The sequence below is a fragment of the Pezoporus occidentalis genome, unplaced genomic scaffold (genome assembly GCF_034315485.1).
Source record: "Pezoporus occidentalis ecotype Australia unplaced genomic scaffold, CSIRO_AGI_Poc_V1 ctg213, whole genome shotgun sequence".
Taxonomy (NCBI): domain Eukaryota; kingdom Metazoa; phylum Chordata; class Aves; order Psittaciformes; family Psittacidae; genus Pezoporus; species Pezoporus occidentalis.
In genome coordinates, this window is record NW_026913997.1 from 2,952,428 (window position 1) to 2,971,661 (window position 19,234).

General features: G+C 42.9%; 1 protein-coding gene across 5 annotated transcripts in view; it reads left to right on the forward strand.

The window, feature by feature from the left end:
* The window catches only part of PLEKHM3 (pleckstrin homology domain containing M3), a 108,302-nt gene that overhangs the window by 12,246 nt on the left and 76,822 nt on the right, over positions 1-19,234 (forward strand). For all 5 annotated transcript variants that reach the window (XR_009965069.1, XM_062619791.1, XM_062619789.1 and 2 more), the window contains 2 exons: positions 11,801-11,946; positions 16,622-16,815. Coding sequence is in view for 4 of the 5 variants with exons in the window: in XM_062619791.1 (XP_062475775.1) it covers positions 11,801-11,946; positions 16,622-16,815 (340 nt within the window). In the remaining variant the exon portion in view is untranslated. The remainder of the gene's footprint in view (positions 1-11,800; positions 11,947-16,621; positions 16,816-19,234) is intronic.

The following is a 19,234-nucleotide window of genomic DNA, read 5'->3' on the forward strand; positions in this document are numbered from 1 at the left end:
TTCAGTTGCACTCAGAAGTTGTCAGTTTTATCAGAAACAACTTTTCTGGAGGGTTTTCCTCTTTTGTTATGGGAGCTATGAGGGTCCTGCCTCTTCCCCACTCTGCTCTGGGGCAGGGGTCTGATGTGGAGGTCTCCTGTTGCTCTGGAGCCATGCATGGCTCTGGGTGGCGGGGGGGGAGGGTCCAGGACCTGCTGGCTGGCCTGAATCCCTTCCACAGGAGACCTGAGCCCCAGAAGTACTGGGTTGTCCTTGGAACTTGCTGTGGGTGCAGCTGGGTTTGTCCCTGTCTAGTAGTCACCCATGGGCAGTGTTCCTGGCCACGTCTCCAGTGCATGGCACACACCTGCTGTCATGAAGCATCATGAAGATTGTCCTCACTGCAGTTAGTGATTTGGTCACAACATTTGGGCTTCTGCCTGAACTAAGTTCTGTTCTTGGCTACATGTTCTTTGTGTGACTGCGCATTGTTTTTATTCTGGGAGTAGTTATGTGGCAAACTACTGCTGACACTGAAGGTGCCTGGGTCCTGTGATAACCCTCGTTACCTGAACACTTTTGGACAATGGTCATGTCTTACTTTTAAGGATAGTTGTGAGAGTGAAAACTGGAGGAAGACTCTGGGAATGGGTCAAATATATATGCCCAAGATGGATCTAGCCGAGTGTGTTACCTAGTAGAGAGCTTTATGAAACTCAAGAGGGCAGTGGAATTAACAGCCTAATTTTAAGGGAATGTCCCAGACAATGTTGAAACTTTAACCCTGTCTCTTAATTTCTTTTATTAAGCTCAGGAGAGGAAAAAAAATCATAATTTTGCCTTTTACTGAGGTCCAGGAGAGTTTCAAGTGAGCATTTCCAGTGCCCTCGTCAAAAATAGGATCAGGCCCTGGGATGGGAACAAAATGCATGTGCTCAATATGAAAGAGGTTTTAGTCTTGCATTATGTAGTATGGGAGCAGACTTTTCTGTGGGAAAGGATGGATTTCCTCTCCCAAACATGGGATGATTGATCTGCACACACTCATGCGTTCCCCACAGAAGTAAGCTGCTCTGGCCGTGTCAGGGTTGCATGGTTTCCTGACACACGTGAGGCATCCCCGGTGCTCCCGTGACCTGCTTTTAGGCTGCAAAACTGCAAAACACTTGTGCAAAGAAATGTGATGGTGGGGAGGCTGTGAGGAGCTGGCCACTGGGATTCCCTGCACCTGAGGGTGGGGATGCAGAGCACTTCCTGTGGTTTTGGACCCTTTGCCATCTGTGAGAGACCCTTCAAGCTGGTCTTTGAGAGTTGCCTGGAACTTGTAGCTGTTAGCACGGTGCAAAGAAATGAGGAATTGCAATTACAGCTGGGAGAAACTGGGGAAACTCGTCTGGCTCAGAAAAGTTTGTGTGAGGAGCCTTTGGAGGCACACCAGAAAGCTGAGACTCTCCTTGTACCTTGCTCCCTGCAGGCAGTTTGCTCTGCTCCCCCTGGCATGGGCTGCTGTTTAACCTAAGGGGCCTGCTGTTGGTAATTACATCTTGCAGGCATTGAGAGCGGTTTTCCCCAGGGCTGCTGGGAGGGGTGAGCTTGGAAAAGGATGAGGAGGGGGGAGGAAGAAAAGTTTTGCTGTGAATTCTTCAGCCATTTAGTGCAAATTCCTGTAATTACCGTCTTTGTGTCCTGTCCCAATGGCACATAATACAGCAGAAGCCTTTCCTAATTGAGACCTTACAGGAGGTACAAATCCCTCCTTTGTTCGGCCTGACAAATTAGTGCCAGAAAGTGGCAAGGTCCGAGTGGGAATCAAAGGCAAGCAACACAAAGATGGAACTTAAGGCTACAGTAATAACCCTCTCCAGTCCTGCAGGGGTGGGAGGGAAGGAAAAGTAATGACCAATGAAAAATGAAGGGTTTTTTTGTTATAAATTCCCTTGACATGACAGCACCTCAGGGCTGCTTTATTTATTTAGGAAAAGTGATTAAATAGTAATACAACAGGGCAGACCATTGTCTCTGGAGCTACCCCCCTTCCTGCAGACCCCTGCTGCCTTGGCTAATTGATTGACAATGAACCTCTGATAAAGAAGGTTGTTGGGAGGACCTGATGGGGACAGTTTTTGTGGGGGTTTTAATTTTATTTTCTCTTTGCAGTCTTTGTGGGGTTCCCCTCCCTGATTTTCTTCCTGTTTGAAATGCCCTCTGCATCCTCCTTCCCTTTTCTCCCTCAGTAAAAGCTTTTCAAGGGGCTGCTCCCAGACAAACAGCTGACACAAGCAGGTAGGGAAGAATGCGAATGTCTGTGCCTCACTATTGACAGGTTTATCTTGGAATCTGACTAGCACTTTTCAACTCGTGATAGAAGCCAGGGAGGTGGTGTCAGATGTAGTCATGGGGCAGGGGGGACAAACTGTTGATACACTGGAGTCAGAAGGGCAGCTTGAAAAAGTTTTCCCTTTGCTCAATCAATGCATACAAACATTTTCATCATATTTCTGTCTTACTGTGGAAGGCAGGACGTTATTTCCCATCATTTCCAAACATTAATGAATAGGCTACTGACTAACAGTGGAGAGGCATGTTTTTTATAAACACCTTTCCTGCCGTTACTTATATTTTTTTCTTTGGAATAGCAATACATTTTGGAACATGAGGTTAACTAGAAACTGCTGGCACTGGAATGGCAGCTTCCTATGTCCTTTGCATGTTCATATAATTAATTGTAGGCTCAATCGTGCCCTGTTGCTGGGGTACAGCAGTGTTCCCATGGGAAATGTCTTGGACTTGGAGCAAGAGTGGCATTTGTGAGTGTAGATCTGCTCAGTGAGACTTTGGGGGGACCTACCCCTTTTCTTCAAATGGATATGAAATTAAAGTTGGTTGCAAGTCCAAGCTCATAAATACCAGGTTTTATCATTTGTTCTTTAATACGTAGGAAATGAGACGCATCATGTTAGGATGAGTTGTTGGGAGAGCAGTCTTGTTATTTTCTGGTCTGAATTTCAGCTGAACTCAAGTGAAACCCCCAGACTGTTCGTGTTACAAATTTGGGATGAGATGGCTTCCATCAAAACATGTTTGGCAAGTGCAGCATCTTGCAGACAGCAGTAGCTGATTGTGAGTGCTCCAGTGGCTGTCCTCTCTCCCTCTTGGGCCATCTCTGGGCTCCTTGGGAATGGCAGATTCCTCGTCTCCTGGAGGGCTCTGTAAGGAGCAAATGTCCTCAGGTGCCCTTCACTATTGCTATTCCTTTGGCATGTGCCTTCAAATTTCTGTAGATGGGGAAGACAAATGGCCTCTGCGCTTGCCTCCTGGTTTGTATAGCTCCTGTTCTTTTGATGTCTCTCTTCCTTTTCATCTTTTATTTTTTCTCTCCCTGTCATTTACTGAAACAGTTTTTTTTTCAGAGAGGTCAGTTGTGTCTGCCAGCAACTCTTGTTGCTTAGACAGCAAGTCCTAATGGATGGGGGAGTTCCTGCCTTCTGCAAAATGTGCTCTACACCCAAACCACATTTGTCTGTATGGCTTTCCTTGCTCCTCTTTTGGGATGCCTTCTGTCCGTTCTTCCCTGCTTTCTCCGTGTCTCCTCACTTGCCAGGAGGATAAATACAGCCATTAGGGCTTCAGTGACTTGGCTGGCTGAGCTGAACGCTAGGTGCAGAGAAGCCAGGGTTAGTAAATGGGCTATTTCCTGAGCTTGCAGCCCTGTCAAATTGAGCAGCAGGTGGAAAGCTGTTGGCTTTCAAGGAGTCATTCTGCCTCTAATGCTGTGGTCATGTGCATAGATGGGGAACAGTCCAGTGCAGTATGCTCAGCTCATGAAGCCTCTGCTCTGGCTCACCCCACAGATCTGAAACTATCCCCTACTGTGGTAACAGTGAAGTTCCTTTCATTCTTTTCCCCTCAATGAAAAGAAAGTGTTTTCCTAATAGATTAAAAAAACCACGCGCCCCAAAACCAGGTGCCATGCTGACTTTGTTCAGCTTCTCAAAAAGCCATATAGTTGAAACTTCCCAAGTCCAGATAGTTGAAAAGCATGGGTGCTCCTTCTTTGGATTTAGCAAATTCTTTGTGAGCTGTCATCCCGCCCAGTACCTATTTGTAGCATAACACTGGAATAGAAACACTAGGGGACAAATATTAGCAAACACAGCACAATAATAAAATACCAGAATGCCCTTTGGAAGGTTGTCAGCACACTTGTCACATTTTCAGTCACAAATAACAGTTGTTCTCTCCTGTCCAGGGCTCTTAGGATTGTGCTTTCGAAGCGCTGTATGTATTTTGTGCTTGGTTTCATTTCAGTTGATCTCTTTGTTCCAAGACTTCAGCAGCTTTTTGCCTTCCCTGTATTTGGGTCTCTAAAATCCCCTGAGAATGTGTTCTGCACAGTAAAAGTTTCAGTGTCTTAAGTATCATCACTTTAGACCAGTCTTCCGGTCTTGCATGCAACTTTCAGGCCCTGTTTCCATTGGTTCAAAAGTAAAGCTTCCACTGCTAGCAGTGGTATTTCTAAACTCTTATTCTTTGCTAGCCAGAGCCAGCTGAGCAGAAAAAAACATCATCCATGTCTAAATTAGTATTTGGAAAATCCACTGAGTCTAAACAAGGTCACTGATTTGTTGGGAGAAGCAGGAGGAAGGTTTCCAGGCAAGGGTAACTTAAATTTTCATAGCAAGGAGTACTGAATTTGCAGTGGACCTGCATATTTCAAAACACATTGTTGCTGGTCCACAGTGCTTTGCCATGTCGCAGCTCTTGTTTGGGGAAGGATCAGACGATACCACGTAGACTCTCTTTTAGTTGCTTGAGTGGATCAAGCCTGTTAGCAGTGATCAGTTATGATCACAGAAGACCTTAATCTTCAGGGGTAAAGTGAGTGATCTCTTCAGTCTGGTTTTAAGATGGCTTGACTAGGGGAAATGGCAGTGAAAGCTATTAGCTTTTTCTACACTGATAAAAGTTAGGTCTTCCACCTTCCTGGGATTTGGCTGGCACCTTTGCAGAGTGGGATTTGCACCTTCATAGGATTTGATTTGGAGTTGACCTGTTGCTCTGATCACACAAAAGGCTGGCCTGCTCTTTGCTCTGTTCTCTTGCCTACCTTCTCAGTATAAAAATACAAGCATGAGTGTAATCAGCTGTAGGAATGGGAATACCATTATTAATTATGCTCAAATTATCTACTTACTCGTAGCTGGCAGACTTAAAGAGCTGGCCCGGAGAGTTTGTTCAGTTCTCATCCCTGACTAAAGAGCTGGTGAATTACTGAATCCTGCCAATAACTCATTCCGTGGGAGCTCCTATTCCCTTCTGTCAGGCAGTGCTTCTGAGTCTCAGCAAAGCACCAGATATTGCAGAAAACAATCCCTTAAGGGGATGGGGGAAAGAACAGCAAATTAGCTTGAGGTGTATGGTACTCTTTCTCAGTCCTTTTATCCTGGGAATAGGGAGAAAGGAGTTGAAAGGATACACTATAACTGTGTGTGATGCATATCTGCATAGCTGTTTTTAATTCCCTTGGAGCAAGTTCCCTGGGGAAAATGGCATCTCAGCCTTTCTCAGCATTGACACTAAAAGTGAAAGAACCTACAATCTGGTGAAATTCAAGTGGGAAAATCCAAGCAAATGAAAAGCTAGTTTCCAAAAGTACAGTTTTGTTGCAGCCATTTGGCACACAGCTGGTATTTTTCTGTCCTGATTTATTGATGAAATGTTGCCGTTGACTTGTATATGCAAAGTGCATTCTTACAGTTTGACATTTATGTTTTTTCAGTGTTACATTTGCAGGCTTAACTAATATTAGGTTTATTGGAAGTCAGAATTTAGCTGTGTAACCTGCAGCATGCTGTATGAGATCTTCTACAAGGCATAAGTGTAGCACAGACACACAGAATGTTGTGTATGGTGTACACGTGCTATCACCTGGCTTGTTTCCACCAGTGATTTTTATTTTTCTTGATTGTTCATCTTCTTGGTGAGGGCCGCAGCTGTGTGTGTTTGACATGACTAACAACAGAGTGTTGTTTATTTCATTTACCCCTAGCAGGCTAAATATTGGATATTTATGCTAATCCAGTCTTCACTGATAGGAAGACAGCCTGGGTGCCATGGGTATGATTCATCTCACCTGCCTTGGTGGGATGCTCTGTGGCAGTGTGCCTGTGGGACATCACTAGTAGGATGAGATGGGTCACTCTGGAGTGGCCTGTCTCCCCAGCCCAGCCTACAGCCTGTGGCCAGCAAGCCTAGACTAACTTAGCTGAGCTTGCAAGACAAGAAAGGCAGAGCTGTGCATTGTATCTTCATATGGCACTAAGGAAGGTGGGAAAGCTGTTAATTTAGGGCTTAGTCCTGAGCTGCAGCTAATAGTCAAGGTTTCCATTGACTCAAAACAGTTTGTCCATCCTTTGGAGTCTATTAAAGAATTAAAGAGTCTAGGAGCTGAGGGCTAATGAACCCTTCTTTATTTCTGGAGAAACTAATCTAGATTATAATTAAAGTGGGATTTGTTCTTTGCTGACATAAATAACATGGGATTTATATGTTGCTTAGATAATTACAACTGGATAGGGTCAAACCCACAGGGAAAATGTTATGCCATTAATGGGTTAAGATTTTGTTGATTTGGGTCTTTTTTTTGTAGTCCATAAAACTCAAAAAAATAGGCAAGGTGAGCAAAGTGTGAGGCTTTGCTTAGAGGTGTGTGAGTTTTTTGTTTCTTCAGAAAGAGAATTGCTTTGGAAAAAAGCAGTAATGCTGGGAGAAGGACAAACTAATGCAAATTCAAACATGGGTAGGCATGAAGGAGAGCTGAGCTGGATTGTCGGTCTTGTGAGCTGGAGTTTTCCCGTGGTGGAATGAATTGGAATAGATGCACAGAAGCACAAGGCCAGCAACTGAAGTAATTCTCACCTTCTCTGTGTTTGTGCTGAGCAGCTAGAGCAATGTTGTGTGTGTGATCTAACACTTTGAAAATTTGTTGCTGTGCTCCTTCTGCTTAGTCTGCATTATGGCTTTATCAAGCTGAAAGCCTCTTGAAGTCTGTTGGTCATTTTCTTTTCTTCATATTGTATATTGTTTCTAAACGAATTAGCTTCTAAGCTAATCTGTCACAGATTTAATTATGGTACACGATCATGAGGGAGTTGCTTTTTCCTGATACTGAGCAAGGAACTTTATTGAATAACGAAAGCATTTGTGTATTTAATTCTAGTTTGGTCTCTGTTTCACTGTAAAGCTGCTCCAACCTTTTCGTGCTAAAAGATTAAAGAAAAAAGTATCTGGATAAAAAAGATACCTGCGTGTGTCTTCCTTGACCATAAGAGTATGGAGCACCCTGAAAGTGGCAGAAATGGGGTTTTCTGTACTTTACAGGAGAGGAATTGTATTCAAGCGTCTTGGATTTCTCCTTCACACTATCCTCACCACCACCTTAAGTCAAGAAGAGAGACTCATTGTAACTTTTTAACTTCATCTTCCTGTACTACTTTCTTCCCAAAGTCTTACCACTTGGAAATGAGCCTCTTGATGTTGATATTCCTGCTCTGCTCACAGACATGTCGTACAGAGAGATTCATCTGTGCTCAGCAGCACTTTCTTGCTGCTATTTTTCTAACCCCTATTTTCTTAGCTTGATTCCAAGGCTGTTTTGTTATATTTTCTGTGATTAAAGGTTTTGGATTACTCCTTCCGTCTGTTTGCTAACAGTGTACCTACAGCTACACTTCTATCCTCTGTAGCTTGCTCTGTAATATCCTTTAGGTAGGGATGATTTGGAATGCTAGTAAATATGACAGTATTTTCCTTCCTTTAGGCTCAAGGTTTGACAGACCTTTGTGTGGCTGTTATCTGGATAATATTCTATGTAGGCATTAGGAGTAGGTGAGAGAGGCTTGGTCAAAGTTGTGCCACATTTTCGCCCCATCCTTTCTCTAGCTATGGGAAGTGTTTTCTCTGCAAACATTAAATGGTCCCTAGTTCAGTTTAGACTATTTGTTGAGTTGTGTTACTGATCTCTGAGTTGGTAAGCTACATCTTACTGTCTTGTTGGGAGGGGTGCTCAAGAGTTTAAAGCCAGGAATCAGTACTAGCTTTGCTTCTGGTAAACATGATGGCAACTTTATGTACCTGACCGTCCAGGTGCAGGATTTCCAAGGGCATTAAGCCACAAGCTATTTCTTCCTTCTCTTCTTTCTCTCTCACTTGTGCTCTATTTTTTTCCCATCTTAAAAAAACAAAGTAGCATAAGTGGTCTGTGCCACAGGAATATGTTTGTCGCACTACATCACTTTGAACTGCATAACATCAAAGAAAATCAGTGCTTTGATAACTTGATTTGAAAGGATTGTAGAAATAGCCATCATTATGAATCACAACAGATGGGAATGGAAAAGATGGTGATTTTCAAACAGCAAAGCTTGTAAGGTAAGGGAAAATACAAAGTAGGTGCCAGCTCCACATTCTCATCTAAAATAGCCAAACCTTACAACTGTTGTGTAGCTTTGCAGAATATGATTTACTTGAGGATATGAAGAGGAATGAGAAATGCTCTGTGTAAATATGTGTTTCTGAGGAACAAGGAAACAAATGTGGGCTCAGAGAAGAGCTGGAATAAGGGAGAAATGCTGCTCTGGTAGAATCTTCTTCCACTTTTTCCTCTGTTATAAAGCCACCCTTCCTGAAAGGAAGGGAATCCAAGGTTGCTTGCTGAGACCCTTTTCACCCTGGAGACCTTCAGTTCTTATGGGACATAGGGAGGAAGGAGAAAGCACCCCCAGCACTTCTGTGTTTTGGCATTTCTCTCCCGAGTAAACTCTGTGAACTGGAGTCAGTTTCTAGCTCTAGGAGGTTGCAAGAAATTAGGCCTCAAAATCATCACTTCTCAATTGCAAATATTTTAGTTTAAGGTGATGGCTGTTCAAATCGGAGTTTAGCTTATTCTTGCCTTCAGTCTATGAGATAGGAGTTTGGGCACTAAGACAGACTGTCAACTGCAAGTTATCATGCTAGCCTGTGCAGTGGACAGTGCACAGTAGCAGTCAGGTTAAATCAGTGCATCCTGTCTCATCCTCATCTCAAGGTGAGTAAGTGTTGGCTAGTGGGGAATGTTTATAAAGGTTTCAGTGGCATTAAGTTAGGACACTTCAGTCTCATTCAGACACTGCTCAGACTGCTACTAGTACTTCATCAACTGGTCCAAACACATTGATCTAGAAAATACTGCATGTCATTTAGCAGTCTCCATTTTATCCAGTATGAGGAGGTGGCTGTATGTAATGAAAGCTGAAGTTGGAGCCAGTTGAGGCATAAAGATGGATACGTCAGTGCTTTTCAGTGGTATGAAATTCAGAGACAACTACTGAGGATAAGATGCAGACCCTTCACTTCTTTTAGCAAGGCTGGCACAGAAGAATGTGCTGTACTGAGGTATTGCTAATAAAATCATTCGTTCTGAGGGCTTGTTCCCATTTAGCTTGGGAAAAGGGAATGCTCTCTTTCCTAGTTTTCTTCATCTTGCTCCATGAGGAAAGGATTGGGCATACTTCTCTGTTTTCTTTACAAAGGGGCAAGACTTTCCCCTCTTGCGCTTTTAAAAACATGGGCTCCATAGCAACAGTGTACCTTCTGCAAGTGTCTTCCAGTGCTACTACTCAGGCAAATGTAATGTCGGACAAACAGGACTGGTATTTCATGTCTCATAAGCTGTTCAAAACCTTCACATTTATGTGTGAATGCATTTTAAATATTGAAGGAATAGTTCTATATGTACTACAGAGCACTGATGCTAAGCTTACTACCCGCTGTGGCCGACTTCATCCATAACAGCATAGTGGAGCAGGACTGCATGGAAACTCTTTTAACTGACTTGTCAAAAAAGTGTTTTTTTTTAACAAAGGCAAGGAACAGGAAAGGAAATATGGGAAAATGCCTGTTTTGCACTGAGGGAAGTATGGAGTTGTTGACTCCTAAATTCTAATCCCAAACTACAGTCCTAAGTGATATTGTTTTGCTAATATTTGCCACACAAAAATTGTATCTACGGTGATAATAGTTTACAGTCATGATGTTTGGGGTTTCTAATCAGTTACTGGCTGAGACCATATTTTTGCATTATGTATGTTATGCCACTTGAGGTAGACGTTTATACTTCTGCTCTGATCTTATGAATGGTAAAAGAGGAAACAATATAAGTGTCTCGTTCATCAACTGACTGGTTTTGATGTTTTCCTTTTTCAAGAAACTGCATATCCTCACTTAAAAAGGGGAGAAAGAGAGACAGGACGTGTCTCACACTGATTCACTTGAGAGTGAGTATTGCAGAGTCAGTGCCTCTGGAGTGTGGAAGAGGAGGAAGTGAACTAATTGTGCTGGTCCGGTTATTCTAATTAATTTGATTAGAGCAGGGGGAACATGGTAGCATCAGCTAGTGGGGGGAAGGAGGAGTTCAATTTATGCCTGCAGTAGTTGAGCTGAAATCTCTCCTAAAATAAGGATAACTTCTCCTGGCAAAAAATGATGCCTTCAGTGTGAGAAGTTACATAACCAAACAAATTCAGTTACATGAACAAAAGCAGTCAGTCAGTTAAATTCTGCATTAAAAGCTCTGTTTAACCAATACTTCTGCCATAAAAGTGGTGCACAAGGTCTCTAGGTCTCTGCTGAGCAGTGTTGCTAACCAGTTCCAGCAGAGACCTTCTGAGCATACAGCATGTGCTGGAATGAGTCTCTGGTGCTAATTGTGTCTGTAGCTGTAAATGTCATACAGGGACACTAATATTTGAGGGAAAAGAGAAATGCCATCATGTGTGCTGTGTTAAAGAGGTAAGAGGTGTTAATAACAACCACAGACATCTCATTGTATCTTATCCAAACACTTTTAGCCTCGCTTCCTGAGCAGGTTGTTTAATGTGACTGTGCTGTCTGTCTTCAGCTAAAATTATTTGAACCTGTTGGCTTATTTTAGTCACAGCTGAGAGAAAGGCAGAGGTGTCAAATACAGTGAGTTTCTGTGTGGTTGTGTGGTCAGGTGAAGAGCTCTGCATTGTTCTTTCCAGCTAAAGCAGCAGCTTTTGAATACATTGTTTTACTCCAGGGACTGCATATAAGAGACTATGGGAAGAGGTGAGGGATCCAGCTGTGAAAAAAGTATCAGACAGACTTCAGACCTTGTAAGATACAGGGTAATCCACTTGTAAGGAAAAAATAACCCCAAACCCTGCAGGAAACTGAGCTGTGTCACAACTGCTAGTCAAGGGCTATTCATTCCCGATGTGACTGCTGCTCAGAGTTATTATTCATGGCCTGACTCTGGTTTGCTTTGGCTATGCTAATTCTGTGGCTGAATCCTACCTGCTAAGTCAGCGTCCCTTCTGGCTGTCAGCGGGAGCTGGCTTGTGCTCCTCCAGGCAGCCAGTGCTGGCCCATTCTGTTGTGGGGAAAATGGGAGCTGTCTGGAGCAAGCACACAGTCATTCTGCAGTCTGGTGTTCTCTATATAAGCTTCAGGTCACGGTTTTCAGATGGCCATGGCTGTTAAATGCCCAGTATCTCAAAGCTGGTCTTCTGCCTTTGTTTCTTGAGAAATGCTAAGTATCCTTTTACTGTTCTCTGAACTCTTTGCCATAGATGCCCAAGTTAGCGTAGTTTTTTTAGTATTTATATATTTATTATATTTATTCTTCTGTTTTTTAGGGAATGAGAAATGGCTCATTGGTAAAATAAATAAAATTTAAAAAGGCTCTCATAATTACTTATCTTGAGGGTATACTCTGGCATGGTGTACAGACCCAGACTTTTACCCCCTCTCTCTTCTCCAGGCTGTCAGCGCTCCATAGGCTTGTCCAATGGGAAAGCCAAGGTATGCAGCTACAGTGGATGGTATTACTGCAGCACCTGCCATGTGGATGACACCTTCCTCATCCCTGCACGGCTCGTTCATAACTGGGACACTTCCAAATACAAGGTAATCTCCCTGCAGGTTGGCTTGCTAGCAAGTGAACTGAATTACTCTTTAGATAGAAGCACAGACATTACAACAGATAGAAAGTTACAGGCCTTAACTGCTAACACTGTAATCTCTGTTCCTTTTACCGGAATGAGCCACCGTCAACAAGGCAGATGTTTTCATCAGTTTCCTTAGCTGGGCCTAAAACATTCCTCCACAGGAGCAGCCATGCTTCTCTTTCTTGGTGGCATCTTTTCCATCATTGTTTATGTGGTTGTTCAAGAGACAGGCTCTTTTAGCCCTAATCTTTGCATTTATTGGGCCTTTGAAGAGTACCTGTTTCATGAGCACAAGGGACTATGAATTGGCACAAGGGACTATAGATGAGCACTGCTTGGTGATAGGTGCTGAATTGTGGAAATGCCTACAGGAAACTGGCATTCCCGAACACGGTGTTTGCATGGCCCAGTACGTGTCCTGTCAGTTGGCATGAACATTTCAAGTGCACTAGAGGGACATTGCTATAGCACTTGTTTGGACCAGACAGACGAAAGCAACATAAAGAGAAAAATCCTATAGTTGTTCACCTGCCACACAAGCAGCTTCTCTGAAACTTCTGTAATCTGCTATTTTCTACTGCCTTGGTGGCTGGTTGCTAGATAGGGGCAACTGATTGCATGCCTCAAAGCATTACACCAGCAAACACAGTAGCAGTGTTGTTTTGCTGTCTCAGGGAGCATATGCTGGAACAAAGACTCGTAACAAATCCAGACCATGCTAGAGCTTCAGACCTAGCAGCCACTGTTGGGAGAGGCTGTTTGATGTTTTGTGTCTGCAAATATTATTATTATGGGCTATTTGAAAAGGGAAAAAATAACCAGTAAATGCTCTATTAGAGGAAAAGCAGCTGTCTTGAAGAAGAAAATTTGTCAGAAAGGGAGATTATTAAAAGGTAGCCTGAGCCTGCCATCAGGAAAATTATAGTCTTCCACTATAAAATGCAAGATTCTTCAGAGTTACAAAGCTCTTACGTGTGGGGACAAAACTCCTTCCCTTTCCTAGAAGCTAGGAATAAAATATTTAGGCATTCTTCCTTTGGATGCTTCTACAAAAGACCAGACTTGCTAGCCCACGGTAGTATAGGTAGCCCTGATACAGAGCAAGTGGATGGTAAGGCAAACTCACATCAAGCTGTAATATTGCCAAGAAAATAAACTGTTTTTCTAAACCTGCAGGGTAAAAACTATGCTTTATGCTCTGTCCCCTGTGGTCTTGGTGTGTAGGCAGCTGAGGCACAAAAGGAAATGGGACTTTCAAGTTTAAGCATTCACTGAAAACTTAATCTACTGTAATCTCACTGTAATGGTGAGAAGCTATCAATTTGCACCTTTTATAGACAGGCAGAACAGCTATGAGGTGGCTTGGGAGCACAAGCAAATTCTGTGCAGATACTCTATCAGTCTCTGTGCCTAAGTGCTCAGGGAGTTGGATTTAAGAGAGGAACGCTGTCCCTAAGGTAGGAAAACACTACAGCATCCCCAGCTATATGAGCAGAGAACTAAGGCAGGGAGGGAAGGTGAAGAGCACATCATGTACCACAGTGTCAGTGTGACAACTGAGCTGAGATCACTGGTTAGATCTCCTCAACTCCATCCCATCCATGTAAAATAGCAAGTTGTTCTCTTTATTTTTGTGAAATCTTTGGGGTTTTCCCCTTTCTGTTCAGTTCTGCCTACATATGCTTTTATTTGTGTCCTTCTGATGCCTCCATGGAATGACGGAGTGCTATTCTGAGACAGAGCACATATTGCCTGTGCTTTTACATCTGCCTCTCCTTTCTCCATTCAGAGATAAGGCCTGGTGTTTATTTTTTCTCTATGTTCTAAAAGGCAACTTAGTGCTGGCTGCTGCTTTTAAGTGTTACAATGAAACGGTGTGATTCCTGATTAGTGTATTAATTAAATGTGCTGATTCGGCAAAGGCAGATACACGTCCCACTTCCTTGTGGTGATCTAAGTACTTATAATTTTATTTGTGCTCACTTTTAAATGAAGATCACTTAATTTGTCAGCAACTCTCAATTGGCCAGCGTGCCGACACAAAGCTGTGCAGCAACATCCCAAGTGAAGCTGAAAAAACAGAGCTTCTTCTAAGTGCACAGCCCTTCCCCTCACAGGTAGTGCAGCAGTGCCTGAAAGTGGAGCTTCTGTGGTGGGTGATTTGCTTCTGGCTGGACTCATGGCATAGGCTAGATTGGTTCTGCGGGAAATAAGCACATAGCATCTTTGATGGGCAGAACTGAAACAGGGTTTCGATCTTAACAAGCTTTGGTGTTTCGCACAGTCTGAAATGTGCCTGTCAGTCCCCCACATGGCATCAAAGTAAATGAAGGGTCTGAAAATATGCACTCCATCCCACTGCCTTTGCAGAGGTTTCTGGGGTCTGTTCTGTCTCCTAGGTACACTAGGACATAAGCTTTTATAATGATACAATAATTGGGCATGTTTCTCTTTTACGTTTCATGGACTCCCAGACATCTGAGCAGCAGCAAAACTGTTACATCAATTAAGTAGATTTTGGAAATGGAGAGGTTCTTGTCTGAATTTGGCAAGACAGGTCATGAAAAAACAGAAGCAGTAGAACCCTGTAGAGCTGTGATTTTCCATATCTGGGACTTAGCACCTGAAAGCATATGGGTAGGAGAAGAAAAATCCCCTTGACTGCAATAAAAGCTATTTGAAAGGACTTGGCAGTTAGGCATGTTTCTCCTGTCCTAACCAAAGTAGCAGTTCAGTCCCCAGGTTCACTTTTTTTCCTGTCTCCCTACTGTTCTCATATTTGTGTTTACATGTGTTTGTGTGAGGGGAAAAGAAAAGAGGCAATCTTGTGAACATCCTTTTTCCTTTTACTTGGGCCAACTGTTTTCCCCGTTTGCACACAAAAAACAGTAGGTATTGCAGTTTGGTTCAAGTGGCTTCCAGCAAAATGCCGGACAAACACAGCAGGAAATGAACTCACTGTGCCAGAAGGCTTCAAGGGAGGCTGACTGCTGGTAAATTGAATTCCGAATTGTGAGTTTGCAGCCGCTAGAGAAGAAAGGTCTGGAAATGTCAGCATCCATCCTTGTATGACATTTAAAGCTAAAACCTTGTTGCACTTTCCATCTTTTCACTCCTTCTGGCCTACTTAATGGGGGTGTCTAGTCTTCCCAGTTAAATTGGGGGACTGTAAGTATGCTTGTAGATGTACTAGAATATTGGCTGGTAGCAAGCTGAGTTATTGTGACTGCCTGACCCTTCCCATTATAAGACTACATTTCAGCTTCTTGTAGCTTTGCTATGGTTGATTATGTGAGTTAATGTTTTACATGACCTGTGTGCCTGTGTCAGGCATTCAGAGTGAACCGACACATACCTGTCAGACAGCGATGCTGGGCGAAGTACCATTTTAGGGCCTGGGGAACCTGTGGAGTTATGCTCTGCTGCATTTAAAATTGCACATTGTATTATCTGCGTAGTTATTGGTGGGAAGGTTGGCCTTGGCATTATTTCTTACATTTGTATTATGCCCTGTGAAAAGCTTACATTTAGGGCTGGCTTTCCCTGTAAGTAGCTAGTGACTCCTGTAGCTAGTAACTTGTGCTGGTTTTGCAAGTGGTGCAATTGGTAAGAATGTCTATTGCTTTTCCCTACTTCCTACCTTACAGCACCAAAATGGAAATAACATCCTAAATCTCAAGAGTCTATGATGTGCCCTTTCTCCTTTTGTTAGCCTAATTCATCCCTCCCTCATTCAGTGTAAACACTGATTTAAAGGTCTGGGAGGGCTAATTGAATTGTGGAACAAATAGTATTTCCATAGCACAGTTTCAAGTGATTTGCAGCTCATTTCAGATAATCCCATCTTCTCTTTTCCAGCTGTGATAAAATGCAGAAATAAGGAATGAGAGGGAATTTGGCCTACTCACCTCAGAAACAGGAGTATCTTCTCTAGTGGGAACAAAAGTCCCATTAATTTATCAAGATTACAGTAGCTGTTTGGTTGGAGATAGAACAGAGCACTATCATGAAAAAGGCCTAAGAAAAAGTTGCAGATGAAATACTGTGAGTCAGTAATACCAGTCATTATTTGTGTGTGTTTAAAAAAAAACAAAACTCAATAGATATGCTTCTGATTATTTTCTTTTTACATCATTTTATCCCTGCCGGCTGAGTATGAAACAAATGGGAGCAGTACTTTACCCTGGACTTCTGTACTCTGGAGTAGTACAATGTGATTGGATTTGCAGTGTGTATGTTTCCTTTTCTAATGTGCTTTGGCACTTACCTTTGTCAAAAAGAAAGCAGCAAAGAAAGAGGAAAATCTTAACAGGGAAGAAACTTGGTAATTAGTTTTTAGACTTAAAAAACACCTGGTAAGCTATGTTACCCAGCAGTGAAAACATGTATGGGTGCAGATATTGCTGTATATTGGGTAAGTAAGCAATTATCTCACACGCTCAACTTTGATGGGTTTCATGAAGTTTGACTTGGCTATAAGCAGAGACAGCTGGATCTCTCTCAGCTCTGTCTTCGTTTGTAATTGGTAACAAAGTAAGTTTTCAGATGCAAGAAACAGCTGACAGATCACAGAGGGGAGGATCTGCTTAAGAAGAGTTGGGAGGAAAGCCTAGCTGAACGGCTTTATTTTTCAGGTATCAAAGCAAGCCAAAGAGTTCCTGGAATATGTTTATGAGGAGCCATTGATCGATATCCAGCAGGAAAATCCCATGTTGTACAAGCACGCCGAACCTCTGGCAACTGTTGTCCGCCTGAGACAGCAGCTAAAATCTCTCCGAGCGTATTTGTTCAGCTGCAGAGCAGCAGTGGCTGAAGATCTGCGTAGAAGGTAAGAAACACAAGACAATGTACAGCATGATGATGTCCTTTCCTTGTCATATTGCTTTTCTCCATTGTTTTTTATCCCTCACAATCTCATTCTGAAGGTGTTAACCATTGTAAAAGCTGTTGTGCTTGTATCTGACTTCCCTGAGCAGCTGGGTTGTCTGTTGCCAAAGTCGGTTTTATAGGGTCTGAATACCTGAAGTTGTTCTCAGCAACTATTAGCCCAGGGGTCACACATCGTGGTGAGTATCTTTTACTTCTCCTCAGGCTTCCTGGCTGTGGGTGAATATTTCCAGTCAAGGATGATACCTCGTGCTCCCTGCCATGGCATCAGAGTGCCAGCTTGGGGAGGCACTGTTGGGACCTTTGAAACACCTCAGAGTATGGCAAAGCATGGGAGAGCCCAGTCAACTGCCTGTCCAACGCTTCTGCCCTCTTCTGTGATATGATCTGACATGAAGGCAGAGGCCAGATGTAGTCCCCTGGCATGTGACCCAGCATATGATTTATGTGACACCAGAGCACTTGTGCTCTTGCACATCCATAACATGGCTGTGCTGAGTGTTTTGTTTACCTGAAAACACATCACAGCACAGCAGAATGTGTTTTATATTTTCTGTGGTGGAAACAGTAGTCCTATAGAACATGAACTTGATTTTGGAAGTGCTGTGTCTTAGTCCGTTCAGCTGCTGCTTCATTTTTTCTAACAAGCTGAAAATTAACAATCTTCTGAAGACTATCAAGCCACAGTTGTGATCTTGAAAAAAACAAGCTGCTTTTGTCGTGGATCTCTGAAAGAGATGGGGAGATGTCTTTGCCCATGCAGTATTGTGAGGCAAGTGGCACAAGGTACAGGCAGCTGATCTAATAGTAAATGCATCTATAAGCATTTGTATACTCCAAGTTTCTAAGTAAGACAAGACTGCAAATAGGAAAGCCACTGCTTTGAAATTGTGAGCCATGAAAAGGCAAGGAAGCAGATGTCATCAGTGACTGTATTTTGAGCATGGTGTTTTAGGGATGGGGAACCTGAATTCTCTGGGAGGGAGAGGAAGATGCAGTAGCTCCTTTATCCCAGGTAAGGAGTGAGGCGTTCTGCTATTTGGTGCATAACCTATGACATTGCTTTGATGAACTACCTAGAACAACTAAGGGAAGGATATAGCAAGTTTCTGGAAAGCACTGCTGAGTTCTTGTGTGAGACCGGCTGTGTGCTAATATGTGTTTGTGTCTTACTGTTTAATTCCTGTTACTTGATAGGGCAGCTTACAGCAGTTAAAAAATAAGGATAGTTTTTTTTTTATTATAGATGTTGGCATTATCTTGTAGAGCTCTTTTGCTGTTCAACTATAATAACTTTCCTATGCCATCCTCTTCAACTGCAATAGAAGTAAAAGGAGACAGATTTGTGAAGACTGGCATTCAAAAACAAAAAAGAAAAAAGGCAGAAAAGAAATTATTCTTTCTGATTAATGCTGAAGAAAAGAATCCCCTGATTAAAATAGACAGGAGGAGGCACGAGACTGAATGGACTTGGGTAAGAGTGAAAGAAGAGAGATCAAAAGAGGCCTCAGCAGAGAAATCAATGGATTAGAGACAAAGAGATGAGGGAAAGCCAGAAGGAGAAGAGTCAAAGAGGGAAGGGATTTCAGGAAATTAAGAGTTAATGAAGAAACCAGGACAAAGGGGGAGCTCCAAAACCTACCTCCCAAAAGAAGAGATGTGTTGGGGAAATGGAGAGAAGAGAAAACGAACAAAAATTAGCACAGAAATGTGTGCATAATGTTTTCTTGGGTGGGGAGGAGAGAGAAAAAACCTCCCTGTATCAAAATGAAACACCCAGAATAGCAGAAAGGGGAGTTGGGAAATACTCCAAATGCTACCTTTTCTTATCTAAGTGTTCTTTCACGCTGTCTCCAATTAAAACTCTCTGTGGTGGAGAGGAGGGCACAACCCAAGAAGTGTTTGGTTTTGTGCTAGGGAAGCATCTCCAGTTTGGTAAGACTTGTTAGAAGTGCTGTAAAAACCACTGAAGGAGTGTATAAAACACATCTTAGATTTCTGCTCCTCCATGGTCTGTTGCGCTGGGTGCTTAGCTAGTTTGGTTTGGTGCTTAGCTAGTTCCTCAGAACTCCCTTTAGAGGTCTGCAGAGATGAAAAGTAAGAGACGCTTTCCCAGAAGGAGGTATTCCTTGCCCAGAACAGTCCCAATGGCTTTGCTTTCTGCATCTAGTATCCCAGTGTGCAGACATTCGCTATCAATGTGATGGCTTTATAGAGCCCAGCTGAAGAGTAAATAAAGAAAATAGGTGATTTAAATTTCCCTTTGGCTCGTCACATGGGCAAGTTGCAAGAAAAGGAGGAGTTTAAACAATATGGTGAGACGGCACTCCTAAATTTAGTACCTAGTTAGAAATGGAAGA